General features: G+C 63.2%; 1 protein-coding gene across 1 annotated transcript in view; it reads right to left on the bottom strand.

The window, feature by feature from the left end:
- Nucleotides 1-20,393, bottom strand: part of SPTBN4 (spectrin beta, non-erythrocytic 4) — a 40,282-nt gene extending 19,889 nt beyond the window's left edge. Inside the window, exons 1-11 of the mRNA XM_030546655.1 lie at nt 20,331-20,393; nt 11,192-11,354; nt 10,714-10,865; nt 9,986-10,159; nt 9,323-9,414; nt 7,461-7,541; nt 6,497-6,612; nt 5,826-5,938; nt 2,913-3,100; nt 1,398-1,515; nt 723-881 (exon numbers count right to left, since the gene is read on the bottom strand). Of these exons, the coding sequence (XP_030402515.1) occupies nt 723-881; nt 1,398-1,515; nt 2,913-3,100; nt 5,826-5,938; nt 6,497-6,612; nt 7,461-7,541; nt 9,323-9,414; nt 9,986-10,159; nt 10,714-10,865; nt 11,192-11,339 (1,341 nt within the window). The 5' untranslated portion in view covers nt 11,340-11,354; nt 20,331-20,393. The remainder of the gene's footprint in view (nt 1-722; nt 882-1,397; nt 1,516-2,912; nt 3,101-5,825; nt 5,939-6,496; nt 6,613-7,460; nt 7,542-9,322; nt 9,415-9,985; nt 10,160-10,713; nt 10,866-11,191; nt 11,355-20,330) is intronic.
- Between the last annotated feature and the right edge of the window lie 4,128 nt (nt 20,394-24,521).

The following is a 24,521-nucleotide window of genomic DNA, read 5'->3' on the forward strand; positions in this document are numbered from 1 at the left end:
TTTGCAGTTCACACTAATTGAGTGACCTCAGAGGGCTCCCACAGGCAGCACCGTCACAAAGGCTAATGGCGATTTGGGCTGTATAAGTAGGGGCATTGCCAGCAGATCGAGGGACGTGATCATTCCCCTCTATTCGGCACTGGTGAGGCCTCACCTGGAGTACTGTGTCCAGTTTTGGGTCCCATACTACAAGAAGGATGTGGAAAAATTGGAAAGAGTCCAGTGGAGGGCAACGAAAATGATTTGGGGGCTGGAGCCCATGACTTCTGAGGAGGGGCTGAGGGAACTGGGATTGTTTCGTTTTCAGAAGAGAAGAGTGAGGGGGGATTTGATAGCTGCTTTCAACTACCTGAAAGGGGGTTCCAAAGAGGATGGATCTAGACTGTTCTCAGTGGTAGCAGATGACAGAACAAGGAGCAATGGTCTCAAGTTACAGTGGGGGAGAGTTAGATTGGATATTAGGAAAAACTTTTTCCCTAGGAGGGTGGTGAAGCACTGGAATGGGTTCCCTAGGGAGGTGGTGGAATCTCCTTCCTTAGAGGTTTTTAAGGCCCAGCTTGACAAAGCCCTGGCTGGGATGATTTAGTTGGGCTTGGTCCTGCTTTGAGCAGGGGATTGGACTAGAACCTCCTGAGGTCCCTTCCACCCCGGAGATTCTAGGATCGCCCGCGGGCCCCAGGGGGCTGGGTGGGAGGCTGGGGAGAAGCCGGGTGGAACCTCACCTGCGCCACCAGCCGCTGGTTCTCGCCGAGCCAGGCCTCCCGCATGCCGGCCTTGTGGTCGAAGCGCTGGGCCAGCAGCTCCAGCTTCTCCTGCCGGATGAGCTCATTGTGCAGCGACACCTCCTGCTCGTGCTCCACCTTCTCCAGCCGGGTCCAGGCCTGGGGGCAGTGTGGGGCTCAGAGGGGCTGGGGCAGCGCTCCCTCGGGGGGCTGGGGGAAGTCCCTGGGTCCTGGGGGGCAGCCAGGGCCGGGTTCTCCACGCTCCGGGGGCCTGGACTGGCCTGGAGGCAGCTTGTGGGCACCATCCTGCCCAGACCTCACGAGGGGCCTCGCTCCCAGGCCCCGAAGTCCCAGTGGATGCAGACAAGCCTGGTGCAGGGCACCAGTGGGGCAGAGACCGCAGGGGGGTGGGTCTGTTTGAACCCCCTGACCCCTCTGCATGGCTCCATCCCCCCCAGCTCCCCTGTCTCCCCATGGCTCCTCACTCCCCATGGCTCCCCCATCCCCCCATGGCTCCTCACCCCCCATTCCCCCCCACATCTCCCCTGTCCCCCCATGGCTCCTCACCCCCCATTGCCCCCCCACATCTCCCCTGTCCCCCCACGGCTCCCGCACACCCCCTCAGCTCCCCTGCACAGCCCCATCCCCCCAGAGCTCCCTCCCCCACGGCTGCACCTTGTTGATGTCCGCGATGCCCCGGCCCTCGCTGGGCACGTAGAGTTTGCGGCCCTGGGCACGCAGCCTGCTCTGGACGCTGAACAGCAGGACCTCCAGGTTCCCCTTCTCCTGGAACCTGCCAAGGGAGCTGGGCTAAGCGTCACGCCCCCGGCCATCCCCTCCCACCCGCCATCGCTCCCCCCCCATGGTCACCTCCCGCCATCGCTACCCCCCGCCATCGCTCCCCCCCATGGTCACCCCCCAGCCATCCCCTCCCACTCACCATCGCTCCCACCCGCCATCGCTCCCCCCCGCCATTGGTCCCCCCCCATGGTCACCCCCCGGCCATCCCCTCCCACCCGCCATCGCTCCCCCCGCCATCGCTCCGCCCCCATGGTCACCCCCCGGCCATCCCCTCCCACCCGCCATCGCTCCCCCCCATGGTCACCCCCCACCATCGCTCCCCCCCGCCATCGCTCCCCCCCATGGTCACCCCCCGGCAATCCCCTCCCACCCGCCATCACTCCCCCCGCCATCACCTCCCACCCGCCATCGCTCCCCCCCCATGGTCACCCCCCACCATCGCTCCGCCCCCATGGTCACCCCCCGGCCATCCCCTCCCACTCGCCATCGCTCCCTCCCGCCATCACTCCCCCCCATGGTCACCCCCCACCATAGCTCCCCCCCATGGTCACCCCCCGGCCATCCCCTCCCACTCACCATCGCTCCCACCAGCCATCGCTCCCCCCCCATGGTCACCCCCCACCATTGCTCCCCCCCCATGGTCACCCCCCACCATCACCTCCCACCCGCCATTGCTTCCCCCCCGCCATCACCTCCCACCCATCGCTCCCCCCCATGGTCACCCCCCACCATCGCTCCCCCCGCCATCGCTCCCCCCCCCATGGTCACCCCCCGCCATCACCTCCCACCCGCCATCGCTCCCCCCCATGGTCACGCCCCGCCATCGCTCCCCCCCGCCATCACCTCCCACCCGCCATCGCTTCCCCCCCATGGTCACCCCTCGCCATCGCTCCCCCCCCACCATCACCTCCCACCCGCCATCGCTCCCCCCTCAGCCATGGTCACACACCCCCGGCCATCGCCAGAGCATCCCCTGGGGTCTCCGTGACACCCCCTCCGCCATTGCGCCCCTCCCAGCCATGGTCCCCCCCGCCATTGCTCCCCCCGCCCACAGCTTGTCATAGCCAGGCCCCCACCACCCTGGCCCTGACTGCACCCTTCCCCACCCCCCCAAGGGCACCAAGTGGGACAGGCTCTTCCCGGGGCCCGCTCTGCTCTGGGGGATTCCTGAGGGGGCCAAGGGGCAACTCGTGCCCAGACATCCCAGGAAACTCTCAGCCCAAGGACTCCTGCAGCCAGCTGGGTATAGAGACCCCACTTCCAAAGCCACGTCCCACCACAGCTCCAGACTGCCTGCACCCGCTGGAATCGGGGGGGAACACCCCCTGCGCAGCGCCCCCCTGCCCGGCTCCCACGCCATCGCCCCGCGCGTCGCAGGCAGCTGCTCACTTGACCGGCTTCTGCAGGGTGCAGAAGGTGGTGAAGGCCTGGAGCTGCTGCTGCACCCCGGCCAGGGAGTTGGCGAATTTCTGGTTGCTGATGATGCCGACGGTGTGCTCAATCCACGCCAGCAGCTCGGCCGCCAGCAGCTCGTACCGCTCCATGAGCTTCTCCATCTCCACCGCCTGGTCCAGCACCTGTGGGGAGGGCGTGGCGAGGTCATGGCAGGAGTAAACGGGCCCAGCAGCGGGCACCGGGGCGCCCCGTCTGCAGGGAACGCCGGCTCTGCATCCTGGTGCGGCCAGGCGAGTCAGGGTGGGACGGTCCCTCGGCTCTCCTGGGTTAACGGTGCTTTAGAACAGTGCAAGGGAAGGACTAGCCATGTCCCACTGCACCCGCAGAGCCCAAGGGGTGATCTAGTCTAGTCTCAGTCGGTTCTCCCACCCCCTTTGCCGGAGCAGCCAGGCCCTGGCACTGCCTCTGCGTGCGGGGGGTAACTCTGTGCAGTGCCTGGCATAGCGGGACCCTGGGCTATGGCTGGGGTGCAACGGCAACACGAATTAACAAAGCAAACGCATTTCTAGAACCCTCATGAGCACTGCCCAGACCCCGGCCGCCCGATCGGGTGGGACATGGACCCTGGCCGAGATCGGGGCCCCGTCACACCAGGCGCTATACAGACACAGAGTGCCCCAACAAACTCACACACCAGACAGGCAGAGTGGGGGGGGCGTATTTCCCAATGTTCATGGTTCCACTTTCTCTTCCCTTGTGCGTGGCTGAAGCTCCCTGTAAAAACCCACCAGGCCGCTCCACCCTCCTTGGAATCTCTCCATTCTTCGCCCCCAGCTGCAGGGCCTATGAAACAGGATGACGTGCCTGAGTCTGCAGAGAGCCTGTTGCTGGGAGCCCCCTCTTGAATCTGACCCCCCCTCCATCTGCCCTGAGTGTGAGTGACGCAGCGACGCTGCCTGGGTCTGCAGAGAGCCTGAGCCCGTCGCTGGGTGGGGGGAGCTGCCCCAAGTGTGAGTGACGCTGCCTGGGTCTGCAGAGAGCCTGAGCCCGTCGCTGGGTGGGGGGAGCTGCCCCGAGTGTGAGTGACGCTGCCTGGGTCTGCAGAGAGCCTGAGCCTGTCGCTGGGTGGGGAGAGCTGCCCCGAGTGTGAGTGACGCTGCCTGGGTCTGCAGAGAGCCTGAGCCCGTCGCTGGGTGGGGAGAGCTGCCCCGAGTGTGAGTGACGCTGCCTGGGTCTGCAGGGAGCCTGAGCCTGTCGCTGGGTGGGGGGAGCTGCCCCGAGTGTGAGTGACGCTGCCTGGGTCTGCAGGGAGCCTGAGCCTGTCGCTGGGTGGGGAGAGCTGCCCCGAGTGTGAGTGACGCTGCCTGGGTCTGCAGGGAGCCTGAGCCCATCGCTGGGTGGGGGGAGCTGCCCTGAGTGTGAGTGACACAGTGACGCTGCCTGCGTCTGCAGGGAGCCTGAGCCCATCGCTGGGTGGGGGGAGCTGCCCCGAGTGTGAGTGACGCTGCCTAGGTCTGCAGAGAGCCTGAGCCCATCGCTGGGTGGGGAGAGCTGCCCTGACCGTGGCTGGCAGATCTGGGGACAGGCCCAGTCTCCTGCGGCACAGCCCGTTGGCCATCCTGCTGCTCTGGGAGTGGCCGCTGTATGGAGGGATCCGCTGGCCATCCGGGACTAGAGGCACCAGGCGCTGGCTTCTCCTGGCCCCCCTGCTCCCTTGGCAGCTCAGACAGCCCGGGCACGGTGTGGTGCCCCCGCCAGCATCTCTCTGCAGCCTTGCGGCCCTTTGCCGTGGCAGCCCTGTGCAGGGGCAACTCGAGCCTGGGGCTGATGCCGATGCTGCAGAGGGACGGCTCAGATGGGCGTAGAAAAGCAGCTGGCAGGACCCAGCTGTCAGCAGCGATCTCATCAGCAAGGCGCCTGAGGGGAGTGGGGGAGACACGCGAGTGCTGCTCCCAGGCACCCGGCCACAGAGCAGCTGGCGTCTTCCCTGGGCACCACCCCGAGAGCGCCCCCCGCTGCCCACCACGAACCGAAGGCAAACGTTGCTCCTCAGGGGCTGTGCCTGCCTGGCTCACCCCTCAGCGTCGCTGGGCCAGCCACCAGAGCTCTTCCAGGGTCAGCTCGGACCCCCCGTTATACCCTCGCCAGGTACAACGCAGCCCCACCTTGGGACCCTGCCCCCTCCATGGTCATTGGCACTAGTGCCACATGCAGGGGGGGCCTCTCAGACTCATTTCACACTAGCTTTGCACTAGTGTGAATAGCCGCACGAGGGGAGCTGGGCCCATTATGGGCACCAGCAGCTCCTGGGTACGCTTGGGGTCAAGCCAAAGTAACTCAGCGGAAGGGAGCGTGGGGGCAGATAGAGGCCCAGGAAACTGAAACCCGCGTCTACAGACTCCAGTCCAATCAAAAATACGACCTCACCCACCTTGTCTCTTTTAAAAACCAGCAGGTTTCCAGCTCACAGTCGGGAAGAAAAGCTCAAAACATGACCCAAGTGTGAGCAACACAGCGACACTGCCAGAGTCTGCTGGGAGCCTGAGCCCATCGCTCTGGGGAGTGCAAACTGTCCCCTCCATCGCAACGTGCTGTTAACTCCCAGCCCCACTGCCCCGGGACACAGCAGGGCCCCGATCTCGGCTCTGCGCAGTGCCCGGCACAGGAGGGGGGTACCAGTCTCAGCTGTCTCTACACTCTGCCACGGTGCACCAGGCCCCGCACACGGCCGTACCCCTGTGCCAAACCGAGGGCGTTATTGCAGATTAGGGACTGGCCCTTGTTAACATCTGACAAGGAATCGTGGTCCCCCTGCATATGGGTCGGCGCCCTCTGTGGTTGCCCAGCAGGACCCATAAGTAACCGGCGAGCCCAGCGCCCCCTGGCAGCCACCCCCAAGGCACCCACCTTCCCAATCCTCTTCCCCTCCACTGCGAGGGCCTTCATTTTGGAGAAGTAGTGGTAGAAAGAGACCACATAGGTGATGATGGACTTCTCGTCTGGGCTCTCCATGTTCACGTCTGCCGGGGGAGGGACAGCACCGCTCAGCAGAGATGTCAGATCCGCCGGCCAAGCACCCGATATCAGCGCGAGGGACTTAGCTGGCACCTGTTCCCACAGCTCCGAGCACCTTGCCACCTGGACCATATTTACCCCCCAGGGAGGCCAGGCCAGGCCAATCTCCCTGGGTCACAGGTGGGGAACCAAGGCCCCAGGAGGCCACGTTACTATTATTATTAGGTGTATTATGGGCATGCCCAGATGTCCCAGCCATGAACTCGCTCCCCAGCGTGCTAGGTGCTGTACAACATACTCCCTTCACCCAGCGAGCCCCCAGTCTAGGTGTAAGACAAGTGACAACAGGCCAACAGGGGAGCACAGGGCACGACCCAGTGATATCGGCCAGCATGGAGAGTGGGGCTCTCAGCCTCCCGGCACCGGCTGCTGTACGGCTCAGAGTGTGCCCAGACCCAGGGCACAGGGGAAGGGAGTTGGCCACAGGCCTCCGCCGGTCAGGGGTCTCCGAGCCCCATGGCTGTTCCACCCAGAGGTAGCTGCACCAGGAGACGTGGAGTTACCTTCCGGGTCCAGCAGCTTGGTCACGCCCAGCTGCTGCTCGGCCACGTTGAAGGCCTGCTGCAGGTTGTAAGTAGCGTTGGATTTGCTGAGTTTGCTGAAGTCGATGATCTCTGGCCTGGGAATTCAACACAACACGAGAGAGACTTTCGGTGGGACGTGCGGGGCAGCCGGACGGACCCCCGGCTTAGAGCCATTTCTCCTGATCCCCCTCCCCTCCCAGAGCTGGGGATAGAACCCAGGAGTCCTGGCTCCTCCCCCCACCCCAGCTCTAACCACCAGACCTCCCTCTCCCTCCCAGAGCTGGGGATAGAACCCAGGAGTCCTGGCTCCCAGCCCCCCCAGCTCTAACCACCAGACCTCCATCTCCCTCCCAGAGCTGGGGATAGAACCCAGGAGTCCTGGCTCCCAGCCCCCCCAGCTCTAACCACCAGACCCCCCCTTCCCTCCCAGCTCTAACCACCAGACCCCCCCTCCCCTCCCAGAGGTGGGGATAGAACCCAGGAGTCCTGGCTCCTCCCCCCCACCCCAGCTCTAACCACCAGACCTCCATCTCCCTCCCAGAGCTGGGGAGAGAACCCAGGAGTCCTGGCTCCTCCCCCCACCCCAGCTCTAACCACCAGACCTCCATCTCCCTCTCAGAGCTGGGGATAGAACCCAGGAGTCCTGGCTCCCAGCCCCCCCAGCTCTAACCACCAGACCCCCCCTTCCCTCCCAGAGCCGGGGATAGAACCCAGGAGTCCTGTGTCCCAGACCCCCCACTCTAACCACTAGACCCCCCTGCCCTCCCAGAGCCAGGAACTCTTCAGTCCATTGCCCTGATGTATTCCAGAAAATCAGACCCGGGCTGGGAAGCTGCCAGCACATCAGAAACAACCCAAAAGACCTTGGAATCCGGACCCCACGCGGGGGGACCGGGGAGCGCCCAGCCCCCCACCGCCCAGCAGGAGGCAGCCGCCCGCACACCTGTGCCGGTGAATCAGGGCGTTGAAGGCCAGCCCGTCTCTCCAGCTGGTGGTGAAGTTCTGGATATTCACTTCCGGGTACCTGGAGAGGGGTCCGAAAGGAGGGGCAGGGAACGAGTCAATACAACCAGGCGCAGACCAACCATCCGACCGCTCCGTTCCACCTCGGCTCTGCTCGGGGACCAGACTCGCAGCAACCTTGGGACAGCCTCCATGTAGCCCAGATCCTGGCACCAGCTGCACCGGGGGATTCGGCCCGGGATCCCGGAACCAGCTGCACTGGGGGGATACGGCCCGGGATCCCGGCACCAGCTGCTCCGGGAGGATATGGCCCGGGATCCCGCACCAGCTGCACCGGGGGGATATGGCCCGGGATCCCGGCATCAGCTGCACCGGGGGAATACAGTGCAGGATCCCGGCATTAGCTGCACCAGGAGAATACGGCCTGAGATCCTGGCACCAGCTGCACCAGGGGAATACGGCCTGGGATCCCGGCACCAGCTGCACCGGGGGGATACAGCCCGGGATCCCGGCACCAGCTGCACCGGGGGGATACAGCCCGGGATCCCGGCACCAGCTGCACTGGGGGGATACAGCCTGGGATTCTGGCACCAGCTGCACCGCCCATCTGGTCCCTACGCCCGTCTGGTCCCTACGCCTGTCCAGTCCCTATGCTCACCTGGTCCCTACACCTGCCCGGTCCCCACACCCAGTCCCTACACCCACCTGGTCCCTATGTATGACAAAGTGGAAAAGTGCTGGCTGTGTTCTCTGAATGCTGAGTGGGGAGTACTGACCTGGGAAGGTGGCAGGGGGTTGTGCTGGGACGCCGGGACTGCCTTGGGGAAGGGAGGATACATGAGCAGGTAACCTGAGACCCCAGGAGGGGGGTTGGAGGCCAGGTGACACCTCTGCCAGGGACACTGGACAAAGGACACAAAGGCTGGGGGTGGAGCCAGGGGAGGCTGGGGGGAGTTTTCAGTTTGGAGCGGGCTGGGAAATGGAGAGGGGCCCCAATGGGTCTTGGGCTTCCCAACGGGGCTGTGGCCACCCTGGGGCCCCCAGATGGACCGAACTAAAGGGGGTCCTGTTGTCTGCACCGACAAGCTCTGGTCTGGACCGTGTTCCTGTCGTCTAAATAAACCTTCTGTGTTACTGGCTGGCTGAGAGTCACGTCTGACTGCGAAGTGGGGGGCAGGACACTGTGGCTTCCCCAGGACCCCGCTGGGGCGGGCTCGCTGTGGGAAGCGTCCGGAGGGGCAGAGGATGCTGAATGCTCCAAGGAGAGACCCAGGAGGTGAAGCCGTGGGAGCTTCTTGCCCTGAACAAGTCTGCTCCAAGGGAGAGGAGGCTCCCCAAAGTCCTGACTGGCTTGGTGGGGAGCAGCTCCAGAGCATCGCCCAGGGACTCTGTCACACTATGCCCGCCTGGTCCCTATGCCTGCCTGGTCCCTACACCCTCTCGGTCCCTATGCCTGCCCGGTCCCTACACCCTCCCAGTCCCTACGCCCGCCCGGTCCCTATGCCACTGTCCCTAAGCCCGCCCAGTCCCTACACCCTCCCGGTCCCTACACCAGGTTCCTCTGCCTGCCCCGTCCCTACGCCCATCCAGTCCCTATTCCTGCCCAGAGAACACCCGGTCCCTACGCCCACCCAGTCCCTACGCATGCTGATCTAGGGACCAGCAGGCAGAACCCACCCTGCCAGGGAGCAAAGCGAGGCCCAAGGCACAGCTCAGGACCGCGCCAGGAGGGAAGTGAGGAGTCACAGCCCAGGGCCTGTCAGGTGCCCCAGGAGGGAAGCCCCCTGAGAAGGCCAGCTGGGAGCCATGGGGGCACCTAGGCAGCTCCAGAGCCCCCCTCACCCTGCTGTCTTCATCTGGCACCAGAGCAGCAGCGCATCCTTGGCCGAGCGGGTCTCCCTGTTGTCTTCCGTCTCGATTTTAATCACCTGGATCTGGGCGAGGGGGGAGGATGATTGACACGTGCCATGGAAACGCTCAGCCCTTCCCCGCCGGACACCTGGGTTCCACTGGCCGCTCCCCTTCCCCTGCTGGGGAATCCCCCTAAGACAGCACCTTGGGAGAACAGAGTGAGCTGCAGCTCCTCTGCTCCAGCGCCCGGCCCGGGGGGGAGCTCTGCGTGGGGTTAGCGGGTGTAGCTGGCCCTATGCCACCCGCCTGGCTGGGCGGGTGTGGTGCTTTGTGATCGATATGGAGATCACTTCGCCGTTGGGATGCAGCCACCTCTGGGGGGGACAGCAGCAGCTGTGTAACAGGCAGGGAGAGGCAGAGCGGAGTCGCCTGCCTTGGGGCTGGGCCGTCCCAGGGATCTGTCACTACGGCACCCGGCACCGCCCTTATGCTCCTGGGCTGCAGCTCCCAGCACCGCTGGCAGGGCAGAGCGCCCCCGTTGACCCCCACGCCGCTCCCTGCAGAACAGCGTCCCCTAGCGCCACCCCCACTCCCCAGAGCACCTGATTTCCCCCGAGCACCCGCCCAGGCGCTGGCCTCGCCAGCCCCTCGCACCTGGAACCGCAGGATGATGGTCCAGATGAGCCCCAGCGTCAGGCGGTGGTTCCCATCCACGATGTCGTGCGAGCCGACGTTCTCCAGGTGCACCCGCTGCTCCTTCAGGAACTGCAGGGCTTTGTCCACGTTCTCCAGCGAGTGGATCCGCATACGCCCGCGCGTCGGCTTGGGCTGGGGGCGAAGGGCAGGGGCCTGAGCACTGCGCCTCCTGCTGCCCCTCGCCCCGGGGCCACGCAGGCTCCCCGCCCGCCCAGGAGAGCTCTCAGCTAATGCCCCATCCTCGCCCTGGGCCAGGCAAAGGGCCCTGAGACACCAGCCAGGCCTGGCCCACCCGTGCTCGGCACAGTCAGAGCTGGGCACGGGGACAGCCCGGTAATGGGGCAGGACAACCGCCCCAGGCAGAAGAGAGGGACCGGAAGGAGCTCCGGCAGACAGACAGACGGGGGGCTATCTATGGGGACGGACGGACGGACAGACAGGAGCCATGTCCATCCCAGATCCCCTTCGCAGAACCACCCCCCAACCCCACCCTCTGCTGCTGACTCCCGGAGGCTGTTTCTCTGTCCACGCCGGCTTGGGACACCGTGCCTGCGTCCTGCCACCCCAGCTGTGCCCTGCATCCCACCGTGGCACCCCAGCGCAGACTCTGACGGGGCAGCCCCCAGGGGCCCCCGGAGCTGGACGGAAAGGGCCCCGTAGCGCCGGGCTGGCCCAGGCGTTCTCACCAGTTGCTCCCCAGACAGCACCTCCAGCAGCTTGGTCAGCATGTAGCCGTCGCGGAGGTCGGCGTAGAGGTCGCTGATGCGGCAGGACACCTGGGCCAGGTGCGAGTTCACCCACTTGGTGAAGGTTTTCTTCTGCACGGCCTCGCGCTCATCTGCCGTGGTCAAAAGCAGCGTGGTCACTGCCCTGCCCACGCCCAGCCTGTGGAGATGGCTACAAGCCACACGTGCAGGGCCTCCCACAGCACGCCCTGCTCTAACCAACACAGTGCACTGCCCTGCCAGTGCCAGGAACAGAACCCAGGAGTCCTGGCTCCACCCCTGGCTCTAACCACTAGACCCCACTCCCCTCCCAGAGCCAGGGAGAGAACCCAGGAATCCTGGCTCCCAGCCCCCCCTGCTCTAACCACTAGATCCCCCTCCCCTCTCAGAGCTGGGGAGAGAACCCAGGCGCTCTGGCCCCCAGACTCCTGCAACGTACCAGCGAGTGCTTTGATGCGGGAGCACTCAAACAGCTTGGCGGTGGCCGTGGTGTCATCCCAGGCCTGGTTGTCCATGTTCTCCCAGCGGGTGTTGTTGTTCTGCAGCTGCACCTCCATGTTATCCAGCTCGGCTGCTCCGTTGGCCATTGGGGAGTTTAATGTCTACCAGAAATGACAGCAAGTGACAGGCTCTGGGCCAGGGTTGGCGGAGACCCTACTCCAGCCAGCAGCCCCAGGAACCTCCAGCTGGATTGGGGCCTGGCAGCCAGCCTGGCTGCTCTTTTCTAAGCAGTGTGAACAGTGCCAAGCACTTTCCAGCAACCAGAGCACGACAGTTACTGGTGCACGTACAATGCTACACGCTCAACGTTCCTGCATGCCTGCCCCTCCCCCCGCCCAGGAAGGGGTCTCACACGCCATCCCATCACTCATCGTGCAACTGACAATGCACCAAGTGTGTGCACGAGGGATCAGCATGGGGGAAAGCTGCACGCACGATTCACTGCCAACGTGCAGTCTGTGTATGCCATGCCTGGGCATGCCAGGGACAGAACCGGCACCTGCTGCACCCCAGGTTCATGCACTTGGGTTCTGCCCACATACCTGCCATCCCGTGTGTCTAAACATCAGACAAGCGATTGCAACGCGCAAAGCGGCGCCCTCAGTCGCCCGTGTGACAGTGCTGCTGCTCACACTCGTGTGTTCACACGCACGGAGCCCTGGGGGGGAAGCAGGCTCTGTGCTGCACACGCACGGCCCAGCATGCACAGGCCCCTGCTAGCTTGCCAAGGCTTTGCACATGTGCGAGTCACCCAGACGACGCGGCCCATGCTGAGCAGTGAATTCTCAGGGAAGGGACTGTCTGTCCACTGGGCCTGGCCAGCCCCCGGCACAAGGGATTCCTGAGCCCACCGGGGCTTTGGGGACTGCCATGGCCCTAACAGGTGAGCAAAACCCCGAGGAACCAACGATCTCCCAGCAAGAAGCTAAAATGCCGCAAGCAGAGGCCAAAAGCCCGGAGGAGACTTCAAGGGCAGCTAAATCCAGACGCCTAACAGCAACCAATGGCAATACCCGCCCGTCGCACCACAGAGCTCCCAGCAGGCTTTGCAAACAGGCCTTACGGCCTCCTCAGGCTAACAGATTTTCAGCCTAGAAGTTGCCTTTATGATCTAAGTTGCCCTCCGACATCAGAGAGTCGCCCAGAAATCCTGCACCCAGCCCAGCACGCGGGAACGGAGAGATTCCACCGACGTGTCTAGCCTGGCTCGCCCGGTTTGCCTCCTGCTCTCTAGCCCGCTCGGAGCTACGAGCGGACGAGGGACGGGACCCATTGTGACGTTGCACTCCATATGCTTTATGCAAATATGCTTGGAGTGTGAATACGACGTAACTAGAATACGCTTCATGCAAAAGGTCTCTTTTAAGGGATCATTACAAAGCTTATCATCTCCCGATTGTGGGCAGCCAGTTTGTATGAATGTACCAGTCTTGTATCTAAAACTAGGACTATGAAGTTAACTCTAAGGTCCTATTGTAATTGTGCAAAGTGTGGGCCATTAATGGTGGTTTAGAATCTTGAGGGCACCCACTGACTAGGACAATTGGTTGTAGATGGTTTATTCACCCACAAGCCTTCTTGTGGACATGGGGGCCAGCCTGTGGGTAATGAAGAATGAGGTCTTACAGTGACATGTGACCATGTCACCTAATACTGGAATTCACCTTAAACCTGGTGCTTTTCCATTTAGGAGAAGGAGTGGGAACCCAGAGAGACAAAGGTTTCACACCTTGGGCCAAAGCTATAAAAGGGGGCCAGTCATGAGAAATCCCCTAATTACCACCTGAGCTGTACCAGGGGAAAAGATTAGGCCCAGACTAGGAAGGAGTCTAGTCTGTGAAAGAAGCTTATTGGAACATCTCTGAGGGTGAGATTTACCTGTATTCAGTTTCTTAAATATATTGGGCTTAGACTTGCGTGTTTTTGCTTTATTTTGCTTAGTAACTTACTTTGTTCGGTCTGTTATTACTTGGAACCACTTGAATCCTACTGTTTATACTTCATAAAATCATTTTGGTTTATTGATAAACCCAGAATAAGTGATTAATACCTGGGGGAGCAAACATATCTCTCTACCGGTGTTACAGAAGGCGGACAGTTTATGAGTTTACCCTATATAAGCTTTATATAGAGTAAACCAGATTTATTTGAGGTTTGGATTCCATTGGGAGCTGGAGATAGGAAACGTGCTGAGCAATTTTGGTTAAAGTCTGCAGCTTTGGCCATGTGGTTCACACATGGGTCTGGGTTGCAGCAGGCTGGCGTGTCTGTCTCAACCAGGCAGGGTTCTGGAGTCCCAAGCTGGCAGGGAAAACAGGCTCAGAGGTAATTCCAGCACATCAGGTGATAGCCCTAAGTGGGGGGTCTCTGTGACTGAACCCGTCACACCCATCACACTGCATGTCAAGTTCCCCTGCCAACCTGCCCCCTGCCACCGATCAGGGCCCCTCCAGTTTGGAAGCCAGCGGAGGAGCTACCACTGCATCGTCCGCACAGTAACTATTCTGGCCCCCAGGGGCTCGCAGTGCAGCCAGGCCATGCGGGGCGCTACCTGGGCATGGCTACGGTGCTCAATTTCCACACGACAAGGCCTGAAAATAGCAATGGGGGGTCAGACTCCTGTCGCTTGCCCCCTCCACCTGGAAACCGGAGCCACCGACTCCCGCTGCGACGAGGGGCCGGAGGGTCAGGTATGAGGTTGGGAACATCTGCAGTGATACGCAGAGATGAGCAAATAACCGAACTTTCCGTTTGGTGGCTGAGATGGAAAATCTAGACAGAAAAATCGTTCATGGCCAACTCGAAACAACGATTATTGGTTTTATATTTGGAGAAATGAGAAAACCCCAAATATTTCAATGTGGGTCAAACGAAACATTTCGTTTTCTGGGGTTTTCTTCTCTCTTCTTTGATTTTGCAGGTCAGCTCCCTTGCCCCGGGAAAAGTCAAAGTGTGTCCTCTGGCCACCCCAGGATTCGCTGCATTTGCCCTGAATTAGCGCCTAGTTCAACCAAGAAATGCAGATTGTGGCAAATGAAGAGTTCCCCCGGCCCCTCTCCCCGCTGCAGGGCTGAGGTTCGCAGAGTGGCGCTGGAAAGCTGTGAGCTGTGCACATGCCAGGTTTGAACGACTCCCTCACCGGACGTTGCTCACTAGGAACACCCCGTGTGGGTGTCTGGGCGCCTGGCAAGCTGGACACAAACCATCGCACACACAGACACGTGCCCCCAGCCCTGGTCGGCAGCAAGGCGTGGGCTCTTCTCCATCACACAATCACACACACAGGGGAGCGAGAACCCCTGTGATCGGCAAAGGACTGGGGGGGTGTAATATTACAGCTTTGCAGCCGCAGATCTCACTTTCCCCAGGAGGCGGGCGCTTTCCTCCGCCAAGCAAAGGGGGGTTTCCTGGGCCCTGAAGGAGACGAACCAGGAGTTCTGAGAGGGCTTTGCCGACCCCTACAAAGGGGGCAGTAGAGACAGCAAAGGCTGCAGCTATTGTGTATAATTATCTCGGTTACAGCAGCACATGCAGGTTTCACCTGAGAACAGCGGCCCGTCGTGCCAGGCGCTGCGCAGACCCCGACCGAGATGGCATGGTGCCAGAAGTGATGGATAGATCAACAGAGCACCAGGTAGTGCTCCCCCCCCCATGGGGCCTGCAGGGACTTGGCACTTTGCTAACTGCCAGGATTGTTACCCCCACTGGACAGGCAGGGGAAACTGAGGCACAGTGACGGGATGGGACTTGTGCATGAACCTGGGCTCCCAGCCTTCCCACCGGCTCTAACCCACTAGGCCCTACTCTCCTCCCTAAGTCAGAAATAGAACCCAGGAGTCCTGGCTCCCAGCCCCCCTGCCCCCAACCACTAAAGCCCCACAGAGCTGGGGACAGAACTCGCTCTTGGAGCAGATCTGTTAGAACAGCCCCTCCGGATTTTGCCAGTGCTGGCAAATCGCCCCCGCCCCTGGAATTGTTCCCCTGGTTATTTGACGTCTCATTTCCAGCCTGGATGTGTCCAGCTTCAGCGTCCAGCCAGCGGCTCGCCCGATCTCCCTCTGCGAGCCTGACAAGCCTGCCAGGAAACGTGTGTTCCCCTGTGGGCAGCGCCAGGCTGGGACCCGGGCACCCCTGAACCGTCTCTGTGCTCATCTAGGCAGCTGGAGCTTCCGCTGTCTGTTGCCCCCAGGAGCTTTCAAACCCGTCGGTCGTTCTCCTGGCCGCCTCAATCAACCAGCGGGCCCCAGAACCGGCCCCAGGCTCCCAGCAGCGTTGCACCAGGGCCAAACACAGGGGGAATCACCTGCTCCTGCGGGAGAGTCCCCTGTTCCAGGGCCTCGTGCTGGGCGTTTCTGGGGGGCAGAGCTCCCCCCACCCCGATGCCCCAGCTCCCTCCATGGAGTTTGGGGGAGCCGCAAACTGAGGGGGGGTGCGGGGGCAGCTGTGCCAGGGAGACGTGTGAGGGGCTCTCCTCTGCTTCTAGCTGTGCACCCCCCTTTGCTCTGGCCCCCCCACTCCCCAGCGAGTAACAGACCAGCCTCAAGGAGCAACAGAGCCACTTGCCCTTGCTGATGGCTTCCCCCCCCCCCCGGGAAGGGGCACCCGGGCTCTGGCACAAGGACAGGCTGAACCCCCGCCAGGGCCTCAGCCAGCAGAATGAAAGCGCAGTGTCCCCGCCCTCAAGGGAGCTCTCCGGGCCAGGCCAGAGGTCAGCTCGGGGCCCCCACCCCAGGGGCTAAGGGGGGTCTGACAGAGCCCTGTGTGGTTAAGAGGAGGGGGCTCCCCGGTGGGCTGGGGGAAGGGTCCTGGATCCCACCCTTCGGCCGTGCAGACCCGGGCGCTCTCAGCAGGGCAGGATTGGTCCCGCTGTGCAGATCGGCAGTGACAGGCGCTCAGCTGGGGTCTGGGCAGCGCCCGGCCAGATGGGGCCCTGATCTCGGCTGGGGTCTGGGCGATACCTGGCCTGACGGGGCCCCAATCTCGGCCGGGGTCCAGGCAGAGCCCAGGGCTGCTTAAGGTATTTTGGCCACTTTCTGTCACCTTTACTCCCAGGGGACAGATGCTGGTTTCCCAAGCGCCTGTTCTCCACTCCCCAGTCTATTCTGTCTCCCCTGCCCGGCAGCTCTTTGGGGACAGGTTTGATACTTTCCTCCTTGGTGCCCCGGTAAAGGCCCTGGTGAGATGAGTGTGATGGGTTTGGTCACAGAGACCCCCTCGGGACTGTCACGTGAATTACCTCTGAGTCCGTTTTCCCGGCCAGCCTGGGACTCCAGAACCCTGCCTGGCTGAGCCAGACACGCCAGCCTGCTGCAACACAGACCCAGGGTCTGGCCTACGCCCCCAAAGCTGCAGACTTAACTGAAAACAGCGTAAGAAGTGCTCCTGTCTCCAGCACCCAGACACCCAGCTCCCAACGGGATCCAAACCCCAAAGGAATCCGTTGTACTCAGTATAAAGCTCATACAGGGTAAACTCATAAACTGTCCGCCCTCTATACCACTGGTAGAGAGATACGCACAGCTGTTTGCTCCCCCAGGAATTAATCACTTACTCTGGGTTAATTAATAAACAAAAGTGATTTTATGAAGTATAAGCAGTAGGATTCAAGTGGTTCCAAGTAATAACAGACAGAACAAAGTAAGTTACCAGCAAAATAAAACAAAACACGCAAGTCTCAGCCTAATACAGTAAGAAACTGAATCCAGGTAAATCTCCCCCTCAGAGATGCTCCAGTCAGCGTCTTTCACAGCCCAGCCTCCTCCCTAACCTGGCCCGATCCTTTCCCCGGTACAGCCCGTGTTAGCCCAGCTCAGGTGGTGCCTAGGGGGGTTCTCATGACTGCAGCCCCCATTGTCCTGCTCCACCCCCCCCATATACCTTTTGCCCAAGGAGGGAATCCTCTGTCTCTCTGGGTCCCCCTCCTCATCTCAATGGAAAAGCCCCAGGTTTAAGATGGATTCCAGCGCCAGGTGACACGTATCAGGGGGTGTTAGTCGGTATTCACAAAAACAACAAGGAGTCCGGTGACACCTTAAGGAGTAACAGATTTATTTGGGCAGAAGCTTTCCCAAGTAAAAAGCATCTGCCCAAATAAATGTGTTAGTCTTTAAGGTGCCACTGTACCAGGTGACATGATCACATGTCCCCGGCCTCCATTCTTCTGGCCTGACTCCCAGGTAAACAGAGCCATTTACACCCAATTGTCCCAGTCAATGGGAGCCGACAAGCTTCCAAGCCACCATTAATGTCCCGCACTTCGCATAATTACAGTAGGACTCGGAGTTAACTTCATATTCCTAGATACAAGACTGGTACATTCACACAAACAGGCTGCCCACACTCGGGAGATGATAAGCTTCGTAATACCACCTTACAAGAGACCTTTTGCATGAAGCATATTCCAGTTACATCATACTCACCCTCATCAGCACATTTCCATAAAACATTCTGCAGTGCAATGTCACAGCGAGACGAGCCTGAGAGCCAGGGCCAAACCCGCCAGGCTCAAACCCACCAGGCTCGCAGCGATCTCCGTGAGAGGCCACGCCAGGAGGAAAGTGGGGGCGGAACCACTGCTGGGGGCTCTTTGAGCAAGGACCCAGCTGGGCCAGCGCGTGGCAGGGAGCCAGGTAAACGGGCTCATCCTCGTGTTCCCAGCCGGGCAGGGATTGCGATCGCCTTGGCTGGAGGGGCCTCGTGCCTAGCGCAAGCTGGAGCCCCTCACCCCGGCGCCCGGCCTGCAGCCCAGAACTTCAGCTGTGCTGGAGCAGAGCCTGGGGAAGGAGATGCCCAGCCCCTCGCCGACAGCTCTGCACGTCATTTCTAGCCTGAGCTCGTCTTGCTCGAGTGTCTAGCTGCTGCCTTCGCCGGCTCCAAGCCCGGAGTTCGCACCCAAGCTGGGCCCGTTCTCCGTCCACTGCCCTGCAGTGTCCGAAGGCAAGGAGCACTGCCCCGAACCGGCTTGCTCAGCGCCGGGCCCAGACAGCGGGGCTCTCTCGCCTCACAGGTGCTCCCGTACCCAGAGCCGGAGGAGCTGAGGCCTGGTGAGGTGGCTGTGCGGCTGGCACCGTTAGCCACAGGGGCTGGTCACGCTGAGTCTCTGGCAGAGGGCGGGACGGGGTCCCCGCTGGAAAGGAGCCTGCCTGGCCTGAGAGCAGCACGTGAACCTGCCCAAGGTCCTGGCAGCATCATGGGTCTTTCCGTCTCCCTCGGAAGGGTCAGGATGCAGCAGAGCAAGGAGGTGGATGGCCTGATCCTCACCCTCACCCCCCCACCCCGCTCCGGTGCTGGGGCACAGCCCAACAGGGCAGGATCCTGGCACCATTTCGGAACTGAACGATTCCCTCTCATCCTGGGCAAAACAGGAGGCCTGGCGCCTGGATTCCCCTCGAGGGACCAACGCCAGCCAGGCAGAGCCTGCCGCAGACGCTCTGAGCTGGGCGATGCAGGAGTCCACCTGGCCCCTTCTGGCCTAGAAATGCCTGGAAAGAACGCACGGCCAGCCAGGCCCGCTGGGGTCTGCCAGCCAGCCAGGAGCAGCAAATCGACCATGTCTGGCCGGGCACCTGACCCAACCCAAGCCCCGGTGCAGCCGGAGGCCACAGGCAGGTAGGGAGCCGAGTCGCTCTGTCCCTCGCCTGCCCGCGCTCACACATACGTCCCCAGGCGCTCGTCCAGCTGGCGGCCTGGAAAACGCCAGCAAGCTGGGCAACTGCAATGGATGGCGGAGGACGCAGTCAGGGGGGGAGATGGAATCGCGTTGGGGGACAGAGAGAGGACACAGCTGGGGACAGATGGACAGAGGGGGACACACAGACAGGCTGCCAGGGGGTAGATACAGAGACGCACAGGTGGGACCCAGCCTCCGGCCCCACGCTCTCCCTATGCCACCGGCTTTGTTTTAGCCACAACCTCCAACCCGACCGGGAAAGCAACCCCCCCTGCCCCCCAGGGGCTGGAGGAATAAATTAAAACCCGGGCAAGGCTGGGATGGGACCTTCCCCGGCTGGCCGCAGTGTCTGCCCCCAGCCGGAGCTGTGCGAGCCAGCTGGCTCCTGGCCAGGCCCCAGGGTACAACAGCGGCTGGGGGGGCCACGCTCAGCTCACGGCAAGGAGCGTCTCTGCCCTGCCATTCACCTTCAGCAGCCACGGTGCGGGAGAGGGACAGATGCTGCTTGGGGCAGGGATGCAGGGGGGCCACAGGCTCTCCTCGTCCCATGGGCACCGACCAGGGCCACAAGGCAGAGAATAAATAACAGCCTCTGCCTGGGTCTGGCCAGGGCCGCCCCCTGCCTGGGCCCGGAGAGCCGGCGCGACACTCTTGGCAAAAGCCAGCCCGGCCAAAATCCCAACCTGCCCCCCAGGCACCAGCTCCCCCGGGGCCCAGAGACGCAGGGCAGCTCGGGGCTCAGCTGGCTGGGGGCAAAGGGACAAGTGCCCCCCCTTGGCACACACCCAGCTCCAGCTGGCGACCCCGACGGGCTGTGAGCACCCAGAGCCAGTGCTCGGCTGGCACCCTGGGGTGGTGCCCTCCACCCTCCCGCGAGGGGGGCTCCCCCCCATGCCCATGCCTCCCCTTCCCCCGCCACCTGCCCACGACCCCCCCATGCCCATACCTCCCCTTCCCCCGCCACCTGCCCACGCCTCCCTTTTTTCTGGCGGTCACCTGCCCACTCCTCCCCCATCCCTGCGCCCCCCCTTCCCCCGTCACCTGCCTGCGTCTCCCCTTCCCCCGCCACCTGCCCACGACCCCCCCATGCCCATACCTCCCCTTCCCCCGCCACCTGCCCACGCCTCCCTTTTTTCTGGCGGTCACCTGCCCACTCCTCCCCCATCCCTGCGCCCCCCCTTCCCCCGTCACCTGTCTGCGTCTCCCCTTCCCCCGCCACCTGCCCACGACCCCCCCGCGAGGTCTCCCCCCATGCCCGCGCCCCCCCCCGCGAGGGTTCCCTCCATCTCCCTCATCCCCCCATGCCTGCGCCCCCCCTTCCCCCGCCACCTGCCCACGCCCGCGCACCCCCACGCGAGTGGGGCTCCCCCCATCCCCGCGCCCCCCATGGCCGCGGCGCAGGACTCACCCCGGCGCCGGATCCCGCAGCATCCGGGCCCGGTGCGCGCCGCAGAGCGCCCGGCCAGGCAGCCCCGCCGTCACCGCCGCCCCCCGCGCCCGGCCAATCCCGCTCGGCGGCGCAGCCTCCCCCGTCCCCGCCCGGCTGCCGCGGCTTGGCCGGCCCGGAGCGCGGAGCGAGGCGCGGGGCTGGGGCGCGCCGGGGCAGAGGGGCGGGACGCGCTCGGGATGCAGCTGCAGGGCGCCTGGGTCCTATTCCTGCCGCAAGCCGCGAGCAACCCCCCTCCACTGGGGGCGAGTGTCACTGGGCTCTGCCAAGCGGGGTCTGGCCCTTGGGGGTCCGGGCAGCGCCCAGCCCGATGGGGCAGTGATCTCGGCTGGGGTCTGGGCAGCGCCAGGCCTGACGGGGCCCTGATCTCGGCTGGGGTCTGGGCAGTGCCCGGCCGGATGGGGCCCTGATCTCAGCCAGGGTCTGGGCAGCGCCAGCCCGATGGGGCCCTGATCTCAGCCAGGGTCTGGGCAGCGCCAGGCCTGACGGGGCCCTGATCTCAGCCAGGGTCTGGGCAACGCCCAGCCCGATGGGGCAGTGATCTCGGCTGGGGTCTGGGCAGTGCCCGGCCGGATGAGGCCCTGATCTCAGCCAGGGTCTGGGCAGCGCCAGCCCGATGGGGCCCTGATCTCGGCCGGGGTCTGGGCGGCGCCAGGCCCGAGGGGTCCCTGATCTCGGCCGGGGTCTGGGCAGCGCCAGGCCGGATGGGGCCCTGATCTCAGCCAGGGTCTGGGCAGTGCCAGGCCTGACGGGGCCCTGATCTCAGCCAGGGTCTGGGCAGCGCCCGGCCGGATGGGGCCCTGATCTCAGCCAGGGTCTGGGCAGTGCCCGGCCGGATGGGGCCCTGATCTCAGCCAGGGTCCAGGCAGCGCCCAGCCCGATGGGGCAGTGATCTCAGCCAGGGTCTGGGCAGCGCCAGGCCTGATGGGGCCCTGATCTCAGCCAGGGTCTGGGCAGCGCCAGGCCTGATGGGGCCCTGATCTCAGCCAGGGTCTGGGCAGTGCCAGGCCTGACGGGGCCCTGATCTCAGCCAGGGTCTGGGCAGCGCCCGGCCGGATGGGGCCCTGATCTCAGCCAGGGTCTGGGCAGTGCCCGGCCGGATGGGGCCCTGATCTCAGCCAGGGTCCGGGCAGCGCCCAGCCCGATGGGGCAGTGATCTCAGCCAGGGTCTGGGCAGCGCCCAGCCCGATGGGGCCCTGATCTCAGCCAGGGTCTGGGCAGCGCCAGGCCTGACGGGGCCCTGATCTCAGCCAGGGTCTGGGCAGCGCCCAGCCCGATGGGGCAGTGATCTCGGCTGGGGTCTGGGCAGCGCCCGGCCGGTTGTGGCCCTGATCTTGGCTGGGGTCTGGGCAGCGCCAGCCCAATGGGGCAGTGATCTCGGCTGGGGTCTGGGCAGCGCCAGGCCTGACGGGGCCCTGATCTCGGCTGGGGTCTGGGCAGTGCCCGGCGCGATGGGGCCCTGATCTCAGCTGGGGTCTGGGCAGCGCCCGGCCCGATGGGGCAGTGATCTCGGCCGGGGTCTGGGCAGCGCCCGGCCGGTTGGGGCCCTGATCTTGGCTGGGGTCTGGGCAGCGCCCGGCCGGTTGGGGCCCTGATCTCAGCTGGGGTCTGGGCAGCGCCCAGCCCAGTGCAGGACTTGATCTCAGTTGGGGCCTCCAAATTTGGATTTTTTACTTACAATTTTTTTAATAAAGAATTTTACCAGCCTGGTCTCCGTGGACTAAAGTCTCAGCAGGATAGGGGAGTTTGCCCCTTGTAGGTTTATGGGGCTGTTAAAATTGCTGCCCCGGGAACCTAGCTGAAGCCAGGAGCTGCAGGGAGCAGCGCCGGTGACTCTGGCCTTTTGACCTGTGCCTGGGTTTGGATTGTTTCCTTGGGTTCCCACTGGTTACCGTGAGCCAGCTGCAGGATCAGGGACATGGGGCTGAATGAAGATAATTGGGGTCACAAGGTCCATCCTACTGGGCCTCTCCGATCCTGTAGCCCTGTCTGGCCGTGGCCTCTGTCAGAGTTTTGAGAGCCGGAGCAGATCACCCCTCTTCCAGCTACTGTTGCAGGCTCTCTGCAGACTCAGGAAGGCACAGTGCACCTTGGTTGTGCGCCTAGCATAGGGGGTCTCAGACTGTCCTGTGGCCCCTTTCACACAGCAAGCCCCTGAGTGCCACCCCCCTTCCACATTACAAACCCTTGTTTATCTATGTAACACCATTAGAAATGCTGGAGGCAAAGCGGGGTTTGGGGTGGAGGCTGACAGCTCGTGACCCCCCACCTAGTAACCTGGTGAGCCCCTGAGGGGTCCCGACCCCCAGTTTGAGACCCCCTAATCCCGCCCAGGTGATGTGGGAGGCTGGACAGGATTGAGGGCAAAGAAAAGGACAGGGGCTCTGATTCCCCACCTCCCCTGGGGCCCCGGCCCAGAGAAGGGAGGCTGGGAGGCTGTGGGGAACGGCGTGCCAAGCGGGGGAGGAGGGATCGGTTTGCTCCCTGGAAATGCCTCCAGGGGAACCGCTCTAGCTCCAGACGAACTAGGCCGCAGCCCAGGGCCGCTGGGCCAGCCCTGAGCCCGCGGTGACGCAGGAGGCCAGGTGGCACCGACACTCCGGTTTGGCCTGGCCACACATGGCCTGGCTGGAGGGGCAGCCCTGCGGGCTCCCCGCACGCCCTGGGGAGGAACCTCGGTTCTAGGCGGCAGGAGGGGCTGCCACGGGAGGCAGAGCTGAGCAGCCTCTGGGGAGCGCGGCCGGAGCTAACGGGCAGCGTTGGCATCAGAAGAAATGGGGGGAGCCCGGCCAGGAGGCAGCACAGCTTGGAGGGGGGAGATGGTTTCCAATCTCAGGAGGAGGGAGGTTCATCCGCATAGGGGACAGGGCAGAAAACAGCCCGGCAGATTTGAAGATGGAGTTTGGTGAGTTTGAGTTATTGTGGCTGGTTCTCCGGAAACACCCAGGAGGTCAATGATCCGACCCACAGGCCGGATTCGGTGAATTCTGGTCATGTGCCACCCGAGGCATGAAGTGCATCTGCTAAGAAGTGGGCAGCCGTGGCCAGGAACACCACCAGTGCTGGGAACCAGGAGGGAAGGGAGAGAGAATACGACAGAAAATATCATGTTGCCTCTATATCAGTCCATGGGATGTCCACAGCTGCAATACTGCAGGCAGATGTGCTCGCCCCATCTCCAGCAGAGGTATTGGACTTGGAAAAGGTTCAGAAATGCTGAGGGCTCTGGAACAGCTGCTGTGTGTGGAGGGACCAATCAGGCTGGGGCTGTTCAGCGTGGAAAAGAGACGGCTAAGGGGGGATGGGATAGAGGGTGTGGAGGAAGTGACTAGGGACGTGTTATTTGCTCCTCATAAGGACAAGAACCAGGGGTCACCCAATGACATTAACAGGCAGCAGGTTTAAAACAAACGAGAGGAAGTATTTCTTCACCCAATGCACAATTAACCTGTGGAACTCCCTGCCAGGGGATGTTGTGAAGGCCAAAAGTATAACTGGGTTCAAAACAGAGTGAGATGAACTCCTGGAGCTGGGTCCATCAGTGGCCATTAGCCAGGATGCTGAGGGACACAGCCGTGCCCCGGGTGTCCCTAGATCTGTGATAGCCAGAACCTGGGACTGGATGCCAGGGGACGGATCACTGATAACCGCCCTCTTCTGCTCATTCCCTTGGGGCACCCGGCCCCGGCTGCTGTCAGAGACGGGCACTGGCCTGGAGGGGCCGTTGCTCTGACCGCTCCCCTGAACATGACAGGACACCGTGGCTAGTGCCGGACTCGATGCCCCAGGTGGGCTCCGGTCCTGAGTTCCGTTTGTGCCCCCGACACTTGGCACCAGCTCTGAACGGCCACGGGGCCCCCCTTTGCGCGGGGGCCTCTGAGCCCGGGGCTGGGCGGCCGCAGGCAGGTGGCATTCGGCGGGCGGCCGGCCTGGCAGGAGTCTCGGGTCTCAGCCGCGGGCACCGGGCAGTGCAGGACAAGGCCCTGGGGGCAGGGAGACGAAGCCTGTGGCTGTGGTGCGGGCAGACGGGCAGAGCCCCCAGAGACAGGCGGGGGACCCGGAGCTCGGCCATGGGGGCGGGCGGGGGAGCCCGGGGCAGCGGGCTGGCTCGCGCTGTGCCCGGCCCCCGGGGGTGGAGCTGCGAGGGGAGGG

This window comes from Gopherus evgoodei, unplaced genomic scaffold, assembly GCF_007399415.2.
Source record: "Gopherus evgoodei ecotype Sinaloan lineage unplaced genomic scaffold, rGopEvg1_v1.p scaffold_48_arrow_ctg1, whole genome shotgun sequence".
In the NCBI taxonomy this organism is placed as follows: Eukaryota; Metazoa; Chordata; order Testudines; family Testudinidae; genus Gopherus; species Gopherus evgoodei.